Source organism: Lotus japonicus, chromosome 1, assembly GCF_012489685.1.
Source record: "Lotus japonicus ecotype B-129 chromosome 1, LjGifu_v1.2".
Taxonomy (NCBI): domain Eukaryota; kingdom Viridiplantae; phylum Streptophyta; class Magnoliopsida; order Fabales; family Fabaceae; genus Lotus; species Lotus japonicus.
Window position 1 is genome coordinate 34,355,931 of NC_080041.1, and position 15,204 is coordinate 34,371,134.

General features: G+C 39.3%; 1 protein-coding gene across 2 annotated transcripts; it reads right to left on the reverse strand.

Annotated features, from left to right (window-relative positions):
• Positions 1-543: 543 nt before the first annotated feature.
• On the reverse strand, positions 544-4,185 carry LOC130734504 (uncharacterized). 2 transcript variants are annotated; one of them, XM_057586952.1, is made up of 9 exons: positions 4,046-4,185; positions 3,139-3,493; positions 2,453-2,486; positions 2,115-2,342; positions 1,736-1,825; positions 1,546-1,611; positions 1,366-1,457; positions 1,118-1,165; positions 544-968 (listed from the first exon to the last, which is right to left on the reverse strand). In XM_057586952.1, the coding sequence occupies exons 2-9, from the start codon at positions 3,462-3,464 to the stop codon at positions 851-853; spliced, it is 1,002 nt and encodes a 333-aa protein (XP_057442935.1). In that variant the 5' UTR covers positions 3,465-3,493; positions 4,046-4,185; the 3' UTR covers positions 544-850. The 2 variants fall into 2 exon arrangements, with proteins under 2 accessions (XP_057442935.1, XP_057442934.1); XM_057586951.1 differs by lacking the exon at positions 4,046-4,185 and having other exon boundaries at positions 3,139-4,012.
• Positions 4,186-15,204: the final 11,019 nt, after the last annotated feature.

Here is a 15,204-nt window from a genome sequence, read left to right on the forward strand (position 1 = left end):
AATTGATTTTGGAGCTACAATTAAACGTGAAAGGAAAATCTAAACACCCAAAAATTGATTCTAGCCATGAAAAATCAATTCTAACACATACAAATATATAACCAGACAGACTCAAGTATGATTGTTTGGATCCGCGCTTTTCAATCCAAAAGTGATTCTATTTTGAATCTGATCAGTCTGCTAGTTTCTTTGATCTCACTCGGCCTTCCTTTTCCCTTAGCTTCCAATAGTTCGAACAGATATGAGAATTGCGTATATTGAGTGAGATGCCGCTTCAAAGATGCTGTTTACCTAGGATGGTGTCACTCAGATGTCTAGGATTTTATACTCATTCATATATCAATATTTTCATTTATCAATGATTCTTTTAATTGATTGGTGCAATTATATATTGTAGCTGGCCATTCCAAACGAGTAATGTTTCATCCACACCTCTCTTTTGAGGTGGAGAGGTGGAATTGTGAGAGAGATAAGAAGAAAAGAAAAAGTAAGAGAGAGAAAATATGAGATGTGATAGATGACGAGATGAGAGAGATAAAAATAAAAAGAGGTGGAAATGAAGTATTTGAAAAATGAGGTGTGTATATATCATTACCCTCATCTCAATTTATAAGAGTTTCATTATTTTTTATATCAAAGCGAGTATTAGGGCCTGTTTGCACATTTAACCACGTGTATTCAAACATAGGGCATCTCTTTGAGAAGTGTTAGGAAGAGCAAATTTCTAGTTGCTTCTTCCCGGGAAAAACAAAATAAACAAAGAGGTAATATTTGCTATTTATTTATTTCAGTATGTGAGTTCACTTCATACTTCAGAAATTTGAAGCCGTAGCTTAGTCCTAAGCCAAAGTCACCTAACACATTGATATGAGTCAGGGTACCATGTTGAAAACACATCGTGTTTCAGCTTCATCACCAAAGGGAAAATAGAATAGCAAGGAATATGCAGTAGTGCCACTGCAAAGTACCTAGAAATCAATGCCAAACCATAGAAAAAGGGTCACCAAATCAACTCAAATAGGAAAAGCCAAATATCCCATCAGCATTTTATAAGAATAAGAATGAAAATGAGGGTAGAATTTTTGTAGTTGGCATGGAAAGGGAATAAAATTCATACCATAGTGGAGAATATGAGGATGACAAGTCAAGAAATGGATATGGCCACCTGTTTTTCCATAGAAGAAACATGTATTAGACAATGAACTCGTTTGGATCCAGGCCAAAGAGCACTTATCAGAGCTTATCCTAGTTCTTTTTTCTCGTAGATAAGCTCCAATAAGTGTTATTTAGTCTGTATCAAAACTGAATCAATGATGCATCAGATGCTGTCAGGTACTTGCAGCCAAACTTAAAACAAAGACATACCAGAGATTAATGGAAGCATGAACAATCCACTGGAAAATCACATATGTGACTGTCCATAGGCAAAAGTATCCGATTCGAAACCAAGGGAACCGCTGAAGAGGGAAAAAATGCAAGAATTTTCTGATGAGTAAACATTGAAAGTGGATAATTCCATGGAATCAGAGGAAAAATAAAACTCACCAAGCAATTTAAAGCTGTATCACTGATAAGGAAAACCGCATTGAATGTATGCATGCTGACTATGAACTGCCACAAGAGAGTGTAACATAGGTTTAACTTTAAGTTTCTGGTTTCTTTGGCAAGAGCAGTGCCAGTGATAGAAGTTATCAGATAAACTTGTGAAATTAATCCGGTCACTAATGATACTTACAAAATTTAGATTGTAATCTTTGATGGTAAGAAACGGAACAATTATGAACCAAAATACACAATCAGTGAGCATAACAGCACCTGCATTGATCTATTAACAATTGTAGGGTCAAAAATCAATTATGAGGTCAATGCAAAAGCATCAAACATAAAATTGAAAGAAAAAAATGCAGCAAAGTTTAAAATTAAGCAGGAAAAGAAGAAAGTTGATCTCCTAACAAAGATCTAATGATGGAAATCTATATAGCAGGTAAAATAAGAGCACAATGCACTATGAATTGAGCTTATCACAGTTATAACACTTTTCTTTCTTGAAGAATTCAGAGAAAGAAATCATTCTTGTATCCCCATCAGTGATCTATGAAAATTGAAAATTGTACCTGGAATATTATTTGAAAAATATAACCCCAAGTTCCCGCAAGTTGGCGAAGAGGATCTTTTTCTGGGGCCTTCAAGTTTTTCTCTTGGTCAGATGCATTAGAACCTGGAGGGATTGCAGGAGCATTATGCATTCCTTTCTCTGCATCTCCATCCACATTATCAACCTTATCCCCACGCGCTTTCTTATGATGTTGGTAACATCCATGCATAGAGAGCAAAGATCCAAGCTGGGACACCAAGCACACAAGGAAAAGGGTATATAAGAGATTATATGGAAGATGATAGACATGAGAAACATGACTACCGAAGAATAAGATATGAGGGCCTTTATACTTACCCCAAAGTAAATGGTGACTGAAGTTAAAGTCCACCTGTTTCAGAAACCATACAGAAATCAAATTAAATTAAATGTCAAAACAGAACCTCAGGAATATGCTTAATCAACGCAGGGAGTTGAACTAGGCTTCTGGCAATGAATGGCAATTTCTTAAATTGGCATCATTATTCAAGTAAAGAAATTATCTTCTTAGAATGAATGATTAAGTTGACTCCTAAGATTATGAAGGCCTAACTTGAAGTAAGGAAGATTATGAAGGCCTAACTTGAAGAGCATAGAAGGAATAATTGCAATAACATAACCAATCCCTTCAACTAGCACAACTGCTAGCTTCATTGTAGTTTCCTATTGACTCCTACATTGAATCTTACTCACTTAGTGCATGTTTGGATATATGGTGGAAAACCACAATGAACTCAAAATCATGGTGGTCAGTCGCAAAAGCTAAAGGAAATTGCTTCTGTCCAATGTGATTTCGACTTCACCGTGATTTTCCATCGTGTATCCAAACATGCTTTAACTTTGTTTATAAAATAATATGCTTCCAAATTTTGTGTTTATGTTCCATCCAACAGGAAAGTACATAGAATGATTCTTTACTATGCAGAAGCCCTATTCTTAATGTGCCATAGAGTTGTAGCAAAATTTGAGATAACAATCAATAATAATAAGGAATGAGAACTTACTGAGTATAATAGTAGAAAATGCTTCCCCCATCAACAACAACATTCACTATGAGAAGCACCAAAAGAACAAAAAATGCAAAGACTCTAAAAGCCATCAACCAGGCAGGGTGAATTCCTTTCAGACAAGGCCTCCAAGTTTCATCCTCATACAAAGTTGCTGATGTTTCTTCTTGAATTTCCCTGCTGCCATTTCTCGCTATCCTTCTCAAACGTTCATGCTTCCATATCAGCACTGATGAGAAGGTGATTGAGACCATAACCAAGATGGAAGAAAGCAAAAATCTCCAGTTCAGCCAGTAACTATGGTTGTTGGTTTGAGCAGTCATGGTTGGCTGCCAAGAACCTCTGGGAGAGCCTGTTGGAAAACTCATGGAGAAGGAGTTACTTAAGCCTTTCGGGCCTTGTTTCCACTTCCCAAATTCAAGAATGTGGGTAAACAAATAAACAACCACTGACGAATGAATGAACAAATTGAACTAAATATCAAACAGCTTGAATGCTTCCTATCATTGAACTCTCCAAAATGGAAAGCTAGAAACTTTGAAATGGGTCTAATCAAATCCCATGTTTTATGCTCCTCAACTAAAAAATCAGGCACAACTAAACCACCAGAATTGGAGAGAACCATTTTATGCAATCAAGAAAAAATAAATGACATCAATAACAAAGTGCTCATGAGTTTCACATGCATCTCAAAATAGGAACAATGTGCAGAAACTTGAGGCAATCAATGACCAAAAAGTTGGAACTCTTGACCCATTTTGACCATATTAATCGTTTGCATTACATAGAGATTCCAAACTTGGATGGATTTTTGAACAAAAAGATACAACGACAGTTTTAATAGTACATTAATCGGTTTAAGCAAGGTAAAGATACTAAATATTGAATCATTGAAAGTTGAAACCTGCACGGGAAAGCAAGAGAATGTTTGTAGGAGAAGAGAAGATGCTTTGCTTCTTTGCTTTTGTTGCATATAGAAAAATATTGACAAAGAAAAGGATAGGGTGCTTTGAGCTCAAGCTTCTTCTCTAATTGCTAAAATTGATTTCCATATAATACACATGCCCATGCAGATTTTAAATGAATCCAAAAGACATTAATATTTGCTTAGTGATTTTCTAGGATTAACAAACTTTAGTTTATTATTTTTTTCCATTTTGTGACAAAAAGAATCACAGAGGACAGTGACAGGGCATAATTTTTATTTTTGGATTTATTGGAATGCTTCCAGATGGAGATGTTTCATGTGTGTGCTGTAGTCCAAGAATGGTCCCTGTACTGAGTCCTCAGTTGCTGATAAATTAGGAAAGTGCTTAACTAAGTACTAACTAAGGCTGTTTTTGGGTTTGAGAGGGAAAATGTACATTCAACATTCTTAGAAAGAATTTTTTCTAAGGTAATATTAAGAAATCTATATGTGAAATCTCATAATTATGTACACCACACTAGGTTTTGAAGCTACAATTAACTGCGAAAGTAAACTCCAAATACCCAAAAAGTAATCCTGACAATGAAAAATCAATTCCAACACTAACGGATAACCAAGCATGCTCTAAGTGGTTGATTGGATCCGCGCTTTTTCAATCCAAAAGTGATTCTATTCTCAAGCTTTCACTCACCTTTGACCTTACATCTCTAGGGTTCCTAGACATCAACCATAAGCCTTTCCTCGTTTGAACCTTTCTCCTTAACTTGAAGACTGTGTCATCCTAAGGTGTTGCTAGATGGAAGAAGGATCTTATCAACATTCCCATGAGACGATAAATAAAAACTAGTAATCCCAGAAAGTTTGTGAATAAGTGATTGTCTGATAATGAGTAAAGAATATCCGTCTTTCTACTAAAGATGATTGAAATCATAATTCAATAGATTCTTTTTCTGAAAGAAACAACTAAGGTCTTGCAGTCAAGCTCTCTTCTACTTTTACACTCGAGAGACTCGAGGAAACCTTTGCACGCCTCTATTACCATTGGGGATTATTTCTATTTTATTGAATATAATTTATGAATATTACATTGAATACTATTTTATATCCACTCATTTATCAATAGATTTTTTTCTTCGATTTGAACTCATTTCGATAATTCTTTTAGGTACTTTAATCTCTACAATTGACGTAGATCGTCATTCCAAACACAGAATAGTGATTGCATTAGCATTTATGTCTACTTTGATATTAGTTGAATGCAACATGAACCGACTTTCATCTCAATTTATAAAAGAATTTCATTCACATTTTATCTTAAAGTAAATGCTAGTATTTATTTTAAACTCGTGTCCACCTGTATCGAAAGATAAACCATAACAATCAAAATTAATTTTTCCCAACAAAAGTAGTTTCTCTCTCACCACTTCACTCAAATTGATTTTACTACACAACAAGGAAAAGTTTCCAAACATGTTATAAGTTGGAGACCACATAGACACAACAAAATAGAGACATGATAAAACATCTCCTTTGAGGAGATCTACTATATATGGAGCATACATATGTAGGACCTCAACAATGATTTGGAATATATGATGGTTGATTTCATTGATTGATCATTGATCAAACTTATTAGGATATGTGTTACGTGACACTCATTATTAAAGGTGAAATCTGCAAAGAATGATTTGGGAAATAAATTCAGGCTGTTGAAGAGTGTAAAAGAACAGTGTCATGAGGTCATTGACTCATTGTAGTGGCTTTTAGTGAAAGCATGAAAATGTTGATGCTTTGGGTCACGGACGGACGCACGTTGTGCGCCAAGGGTCATCTACCCCATGGAATTTTCTATAATACAACAGCAATATAGTATGGTAATTGGATTATATGTCCCCACAAGAATATTATATGCCCCCAGGAGGATACTAAATGCCCCATAATATCATACCTTTCTACTGCAGCACAGTGGTTTGGGACATGGTATTTTTCAATTTTCATCTTTCTTGCCACTTCTACCCAAAGTGACTTAAAATGTGTTATTTTTCCGTTTTCGTATTTTCTAACCAAACGTAAACTACACTTAAAGCAGTGGCGGATTTACCGCCTGGCGTGGTCGGGCTTATGCCCGAGCTCTAGAGAAAAAAAATAATTTTTTCTTTGGACCAGGATATCTTTTAGGCCCAAAAAAAAAAAGAAAAAAGGGCAAAATTTTAAAGTCTGAAGTGAAACCCTAATCTGGAGGCAAGTGTAATGAAAGGGGAAAATCTAGCTTGATCGATTTCATGAACACTGCTTCCTTCACGAGTTCAAGGCTTCACCACTGGGCTCTGAGTTGATCGATTCATTCGATTGGAACCTCCTCTGGCTTGATTGATTGTTGTCTCTTTCTCTCTGAGGTTCCATAATCTCCATAGATCTCGTCCTGTGGCCGCGCTTGTGGGGCTGTGGGTGAGTGAAGAGGGGGAGCAGCCTGCATGCGGTGGCCGGTGGTGGGTGAGGATGAAGCAGTCAACAGTGGGTCATGGGTATTGGGTGAGGCAGTGAGGCGTGAAGTGAGGGTGAGTGACAGAGTGAAGAGGGTTGAGAGGCAGAGAGTGAACGCAGAGAGTGAGTGAGGCTTGAGATTTGAGAAGTGAGAATTCAATGTGTTGGATGCGTGGGGTTTCCTTTGTCTCCATTCCAGGAAGAGCTTTTTCACTTTATTGGAATTCAATTGTGACTACCTTTCTCTGTTTTTGTATCTGTTCTGTTTTCTTCTATTTTCCTATGCTTTCCTTGTACAATTGTTTTTTGGACCTGCCCCTTAGTGGTTTTGAATAAATTATTGGTTTACCCAAAAAAAAAAAGATGGGAATTGGGAAAGGAAAAGTGAGACTTGAAGTGAGAATTGAGAGGTGAATTGGGGAAAATTGTATAAGATGGGAAACTTTGAATGAGAAGAGTCAGAAGTGATTTGGGGAATTGGGAATGAGAAAGTGAGACTTAAATTCATGAATTGGACTTGTCTTTTTCTTATTTTGTACTCCCTCCGGTCCTATTTATAAGCATGAAAGAGAAGAAAAATCTTGGTCCTTTTTATAAGAACCAAATGAAAGTTTGAGCTATATTAATTATTTTTTTCCAATGATGTCCTTATTAATTCTAACTTGTAAAATGTGTCTCATTAATTATTCTCTCTCTTTCTCACTTTCCAACACTAATAACAAAGGGTAATTTTGGAAGTTTATTTTGATTGAAGACAAATTTAATGCATTTTATCTAGTTTAACTACATTTCTTAAACTATGTGAATTTTTTTTTTGTAGCTTATAAATAGGACCGGAGGGAGTATTGTCTAACGAAATGAAACTCAAATTAGCTATATTTTTGTTGGTAAAATGACGAGTCTTTTTTATTTGGGTTTATAACTATTTATATATTGTGGCGTGTGAATTTAAGGTTTAAAAATTTGCCCAGGCTTCCCCAAATTTCTGGTTCCGCCACTGACTTAAAGTGTAATTATTCATATGAATGAAATGAAATTGTTGATAAAAATCTTATGTGTAGTGAATACATAAATGAATGAGCTATAAATTAATAATTTTTACTCAAAAAACTTCTTTTTAAGGCCAAGAATTTTGTTATATTGTTATAGTGATAAAATAAAAGGATTTTTATCGATGTAAGTAATACTGCCCCCACGACTTGAAATTCCTTAATCCGTCACTGCTTTGGGTCATGGAATGGACCTACACATACTGTTGAGACCACCTTGACTACTTCGTGGACTTAGAACGACCGTGAGTGACGCTGGTGGGTTCTCACACATGATTAACTAACTATTACTTCCCATGTTAATTATAAGAACTAAATTCAATGTTTAGTGTGGTAATTTTTATAAGAATTAACTTATTTTTTTACTGTATTCATTATTTTTTTTATAAAAATATTCATATTTAATTAAGTGTGTTAAGGGTACTTATAAAAAATTAATATAAACTGAAGATAAATTTGATTTTATTAATTAACTATATTAACTATCCCTTCAAAAAAAACTATAACTATATTTTTAAATGAGTGAAAAATAATTATTTATTTTGATTTTTTTAATGGGTGGGTATGCATAGGAATACTGTATGATGAACTTACACTATGTTTGGTTGTGAAGAGAGAGATAGAGAAGAGAGAGTAGAGAAGAGAGAAGTTGAGTAGAGAGAAATATGTGAGAGATAGAGTGGATTTGTTGGGTTATTTGGTATGGTAGAGATAAAGAAGAGAGAGATGAGAAATAATGATGTGGAAGAAAGAGAAAAAGTTGACTTCTGATTAAAATAACAATTTTAAATTAAAAAAGTGTGTCAGATGCAAATAGTGGCGGTTTAAAACCGCCACTAAATGTCAGTAACAAAAACAATAAAATAAAAAAAGAGAGTCCCTCCCGTTGTAAGGCCCAAGTTTTAACGTTTTGGATAAGTGGATAAAATAAAAGAGTTATTTGATTAAGATAAATTTGGGAAAGAAAAAGGTTCAGGAAAAGTCCAAGAATTTATCGAAAAACCGATAAGAGTTATAGCACGACTAACATACGCTTAATCCTAGGTCAAAGGCATTAGTGAATAGTTAATTTACGCTTTAGGACACGATGGAAACTAATTCCAAAAATCCTCAGAGAAATGTTAGAACTTCTCTTTTCCGTCCTTAAACAATCATTTCGATGCGAAATCCTGGAAAGTACGAACGTCAAATTCCAATTCTCGGAAGTTTGCCGAAACGGAATCCCTGATAGTTCGAGAAAACCTAAGATCGACAGACGATGAAGACTTTTTCTATTCGGAGCTGCAAAAGAAGATTCCACCCGCATTCTCCTATTTCTCTCATCATTCCTAATCTTTCTTCAGAAGGAAGTTTTCTCATCCGACGATCACTGCAAAAAGTAGTTCTTCGGGATAATCCGACTTACACCGACTTATGCCGATTTTGGATCTTTTGGTTTAATTCCAAGAATCCTGTTTTGAGTTCTGGAATTCTGTCGCCAGAACCTATCTTAGAATTCGCAGAGGAACGCGCAGGAAAAATCGGAATCGCGAAAAAATCATTTTTCCGCATTTTCCAAAACCTATAAATAGCTTGAAAAATTAGATTTTTTTGCAAAAATTACCCATTTCCCTCCCCAAACCCGCGAGCACCTAGAGAGAGAGAGAGATCCGGATCTTCGTCGTTTCTTGCCCGTTTGCTTCACCGATCGTCACTAATCGAAGACCTCGAGGTAGGTAAACTATACTCTCCTTCGAATCGTCGTTTCTGTCCACTTCTCCTACGACTTTCTGAGTTCAAAATTTTGAGGTTTTTGAAAAACTGTTCAAATACGCTGATTTCAGTGTCTAAACTTCTTCCCTGCATGCTCCTGAGCGTGTTCTGCGGATTAGATTTTGTCGAATGTCGACGAAATGCCGCCGGGATCAATTTCTACCTTAAATACCCATTTTTCGGCAAAGTCGCAACCTTTACGCTCTAATCTATCGACTTGGCTTAGTGCTAGTAGGATTTGTCGTCATAAACGTCGTTGTGGACGTCCCCATCCAATTTGTTTTTCAAAAATCCAATTTTGAAATTTTGAGCTAAAAATAATGACCAAACTACCCCTATATCAGTTTTCGATCCGAAAATTTTTCCGAGCCTAGAACCGTCTTAGTTACGGCTTATGTTAACCTAGGAACCAAGTTTGATCGAAGAAAAATCGACCCTCCCAATTAAAGGAAGTGGCCGAGAGCTATATCAAGGGGGGGGGGGGAGAATCCGATTTTTCGAAAACTTGTCTTAACGCGTTAGATTGTCGTACCACGGAGGTAGTAGTGTACCGTGTAACCCTAGGACTCTTTGATTGCTGAGTTTCTGACTCTTGGTGTCGATTTCTGTGATTTTTGCTTAAGGTTCGTTTGAGGAGATTCCCGGAGATCAAGGAGAAGAGCTTGAAGAACATTTTGAGGAAGAAGCTGGAAGACCCACCGGTGAGGGCTACTCTCTGAATTACTAGATAATGCTTTAGGTGTCGACAAGTTCGACTTGATTTATGTGTTATGCACTTAATTGCTAAATGTCTGAATTGTTCTCTGAGGCTTCGGCCGACCTTGTTGAGTAAATGATGCCATGATATTGTGTGCTAAATGATTCACATGCTATGTGCTACATGGTTAACTTAGGATGTGTTGGAATATGTTGTTTATGCTTTTGACTGAGCTGTTTTATTTATGCTATTCCACTTGTACCTGAGATTCTGAAGAGTGAGGTTTACGGGCAGGTCATGCCAAATTTTTATGAGATTTTGAGAGAGTTTTAAAAGGACGAACGGAGTTCGGACCTTGTTATGTTTTAATGGATCGAGACCTTCTCAGGGAATTATTTGAGATTATGGGATCTCTGAAAACTCTTAGGAAGTGTTATAAGATTAAAATGAAAACTATTTTATCACGGAAAACTCATAAGACATTAATCAATTTCTAAATCCTTTGAACAATAATAATACCCTTAGATAAGAGCTTAGAGCCTGAATATTAGTTTGGGAAATATGAGAAGTGTCGTCGAGTCCACGTTATGAGGAAATATACAAGTCTTCGAGTATGTTGAAACTCTTTTGCTCGATGAGCAGTTTAATGTTTGGCTATCTAAAGTTTAGCCGGAGACTATAAGTTTCCAAGTACTTCGGTACCCTTTTCGCTCGATGAGCAGTTTATTGATTGGCTATCTAAAGTTTAGCCGGGAACCACGAGTTCCAAAGTATCTTCTTCTTCTTTTGATTAATTCATTTTGTCGCAGAATCGACATTTGCCTTAGGGTATTTTTTTTAGAGACTTTAAGTTATATAGAACACGTGGCGACGTGTCGGGTGAGGTCGGAGACGTTGTTTGGCTAATCACTTGCATTCATGCACTCATTTTGAGGTTAATACACGGCGTGATACCGGACCTTGGTGGATTCCAAAATGGTCATAAGACCCGGATTTCCATATTTAGGACACTACGGTGGTCCTCAGTAGCAGACGGAATAGCAGACCTACGGGTTCACTGCTGATCTGACTACTTTTGTGTGGTGTAAGAGACACGCGAGCAGGAAGGTACCCACCGTGGCTGGTGTTAGGGCCGCCTCGTTGATGTCCATCCTTCTTCCGGAATGCATTTTGTTACCCAGCATTGCATTTCATGCAACATACATACTGACTTAGTTGCTGAGTGTGATTGGTAACTGTTTATCCTATTTTTGAGGCATGCTACTTGTTTTTATGGTTCTTTATATTCATTGTGATACATGCAACCCTAGGAAGCTATCCCAAAACTTATAAGCCTGAGAGGCAAGTATTTATTATCCTATAATTATATCTGGTTTTATTAATTATATAATTCTTTGGAGTTGACCCTCGCGTCTGCTGTTTGTGTTTGGGCGGACTACGCCATTTGTCAGATGAGTATGGGGGATTGGTTTACCATGGTCAGCCCCTCGGGGGGGACCAGGTACGAGATGCTTGATCAAGACGACCCAGGTGCATGGGTGGTCGATCCCGAGGGCCACCGTGCGACCTACACCGGTCGGGTCATGGAGGACCGTGTCGACCGATTCGGACGCTTGACGGAGGGGGTGATGAGGAGGCACATAGTGAGCTTCAACCTGCCTCCAGGTGTACACTGTGGACCCGGCTTGGGAGGACCTCCACCGCCACCATCCCTTCGGATGATGAGGACCCCTCTGAGGAGGTGCCAGTAGGTGGGGCTTCGACGGAGTCTAGTCCGTCTACTGCTGCTGCTGTCGTCGCGGATCTCGTTCCGGGCCCCGAGCCCGAGAGGCCAGTGCAGGAGCGCATTAGGGTGGACAGAGAGGGCAGTGTTGAGTATGTCGACTTAGTCGTCCTGGATGCAGATTCGGATGACGACCGCGCTAGCATGTAGGATCGAGTGCTAGTGTGGGCTCCTCGGGTAGGGATTAGTGTAGGAGTAGCGTCGATGCTCTGACCGTCATGCTTCAGTTTTGGGGACAGGGTAGTTTCCTACCGGTAGCTTTTTGTGTGGTTTCCTATGGAGGTCACAGAGAGCTGGTTGGATTTAGGGGGTCTTTTCTTAGGCCGCTGGGCCAACTTGTTCTCAGATTTTGAGGTTTAGTGTTGCGGACACAGTATTTTTACCTTGGGCTGTACATATTGCCTTCGGGCGTTACTCTCTTTCTGTCACCCGTCACTGGAGGTTACTCGTGACGTGGTTGTATTTAGCGAGGCATGTATATATAGTTGTATAGTAGTTTCTTTTATCTTTTGTTGGAAGGTTTATTACTTTCTGTCTTTAGTTATATTGTCGAAAAAAAATAATTCACTTTTTTTCCGCTTAAGTATTTCTTTTGGTTACTAAAGTGACGCCACCGAAATCGGGGTGTTACATTGTGGTATCAGAGCTTAGTCGAGTCTTTTGGGAGTCTTGGGGAATAGGTCTTCTGTGCTAGGTTGTGTGACTCTGCAAAGAGTAAAAATTGATTGTCTGCCAAGCGATTTTTCGCTTAGAATTGTTTGAAGTTATTGCTTAATCATATTGTATAGTTATATTAGATGCTATCTTATGATGAGCACTAACTATTTGTTAATTTAGCAGAACATGGTGAACGCTAACCAACTAGCTGAGATGATGGCCACTATGGCCCAAGCTGTGACTGCACAGGCAAACGATAATTCTATGAGGCGTGCTGCTGAGGAGGCACGTGATCAGCACCAACGCCAGAGGGAAGTGACAATGGACCAGAACAGAGGCCTGAATGATTTCAGGAGACAGGATCCACCTAAGTTCTCGGGGGGTACTGACCCGGACAAAGCGGATCTCTGGATCCAGGAGATTGAAAAGATCTTCGGTGTATTACAGACTGCTGAGGGGGACAAGGTGGGAATGGCAACCTTTCTACTGGTGGGTGATGCTGAGTACTGGTGGAGAGGCGCCAGAGGAATGATGGAAGCAAACAACTTGGAAGTAAATTGGGTTTCGTTTCGTGCTGCTTTTTTGGAGAAGTATTTTCCAGATAGTGCTCGGGACGAGCGTGAGTCGCAATTCCTGACACTTCGTCAGGGTAGCATGTCCATTCCGGAATATGCTGCCAAGCTGGAATCGTTGGCCAAGCACTTTCGATTCTTCCGCAATGGGGTCGATGAACCCTATATGTGCAAGCGCTTTGTGAATGGGCTGAGGCCCGATATTGAAGACTCGGTGAAACCGTTGGGAATCACTCGTTTTCAGACTTTGGTTGAGAAAGCCACTGAGGTGGAGATAATGAAGAACAGGAGACTGAACCGTGTTGGAACAGGAGGGCCGATGAGGTCGGGCTCTCAAAATTTTCAAGGCAGAGGGAGATTTCAGAGCAGGAGGCCGTATCAACGTCCTGCAGGTAGAGGAATTGCTTCAGGATCTTATAGGCCCATGGTGGGTACTGCTGGAGGTTCTGGAGGTCAGACTGTGAACAGGGAGATGACCTGTTACAGATGTGGGCAGCCTGGGCACTATGCCAATGCTTGTACTGACATGAGGCCCAAATGCTTTAACTGTAACAAGTTGGGGCATACTGCTGCTCAATGCAGAGCACCCAAGACAGAACCAGCTGTCAACACTGCTCGTGGGAAGCGTCCTGCTGCTAAGGCAAGAGTCTACACCATGGATGGTGAAGAAGCTGAAGGGGTTGATGGTCTGATCAGGGGAGACTGCGAGATTGACGGTAATCTCCTAACTGTACTTTTCGATTCCGGAGCAACGCACTCTTTTATCTCTAGGGAATGTGCTGCTAGATTAAAACTTCCCGTTACTACTTTGAGTTTCGATCTTATAGTTACCACACCTGCCAAAACTCTGCTTGCCAATACTGCATGCATGTATTGCCCAGTAACCTATAGGGATAAAGTTTACCATGCTAACCTAGTGTGCCTAACTCTCAAGAACCTAGATGTTATCCTAGGGATGGACTGGCTGTCCCACTACCATTGTCTTCTGGACTGCAGCCGAAAGAGAGTGGTGTTTCCTGACTCGGATCTTTCCGAGTATCTATCCGCCAATCATATTAGCGTCTCTCTGAATGAAGGATCTCAAGAGTATTCCGTTTTGTTAAGCTTGGAGAGTAAAGGGAATTCGGAAGTGAGTAATATTCCAGTTGTGAGAGACTTCGCGGATGTTTTTCCTGGCGATCCTGGTTTGCCGCCTGTACGCGACATTGAATTTGCTATTGACATCGTACCGGGAACAGGACCGATTTCGATTGCACCATATCGGATGGCACCTGCGGAATTGGTGGAGTTGAAGTCTCAACTTGAGGATCTTCTGTCGAAGGGATTCATCCGACCAAGCGTTTCACCTTGGGGAGCACCCGTCTTATTGGTGAAAAAGAAGGATGGGAAATCTAGACTTTGTGTCGACTATCGACAACTGAACAAAGTGACCGTCAAGAATAGGTATCCGCTACCTAGAATTGATGATTTGATGGATCAACTACGAGGAGCTGCGATATTCTCAAAGATAGACCTGAAGTCGGGTTACCATCAGATCAGAGTAAAGACTGAGGATATTCAGAAGACGGCATTCCGGACTCGTTATGGACACTATGAGTATCTAGTGATGCCATTTGGGGTGACAAACGCACCTGCTATCTTCATGGATTACATGAACAGGACATTCCATCCGTTCTTGGATCGATTCGTCGTGGTGTTTATCGACGACATTCTGATCTACTCAAAGAACGCTGAAGATCATGAAGGGCACTTGCGTCAGGTTTTACAAGTGTTGAGAGAGACAAAGCTGTACGCCAACCCTTCTAAGTGTGAATTTTGGCTCGAAGAGGTAAAATTCTTGGGCCATGTGATCTCTAAAGAAGGTATAGCTGTGGATCCAGCTAAGGTAGAGACGGTGTTGTCATGGGAACGGCCAAAGACCGTGACTGAGATCAGGAGTTTTGTCGGTTTGGCGGGATACTATCGTCGCTTCATTGAGAATTTCGCCAAGATCGTTGGACCCTTGACTCAACTTACGAGAAAGGATCAACCTTTTGCATGGACAGAAGCGTGCGAAACTAGCTTTCAGACAATGAAGGAACGTTTGACGACGTCACCTGTACTCGTCTTACCGCAACCAGAGGAACCGTATGAAGTGTACT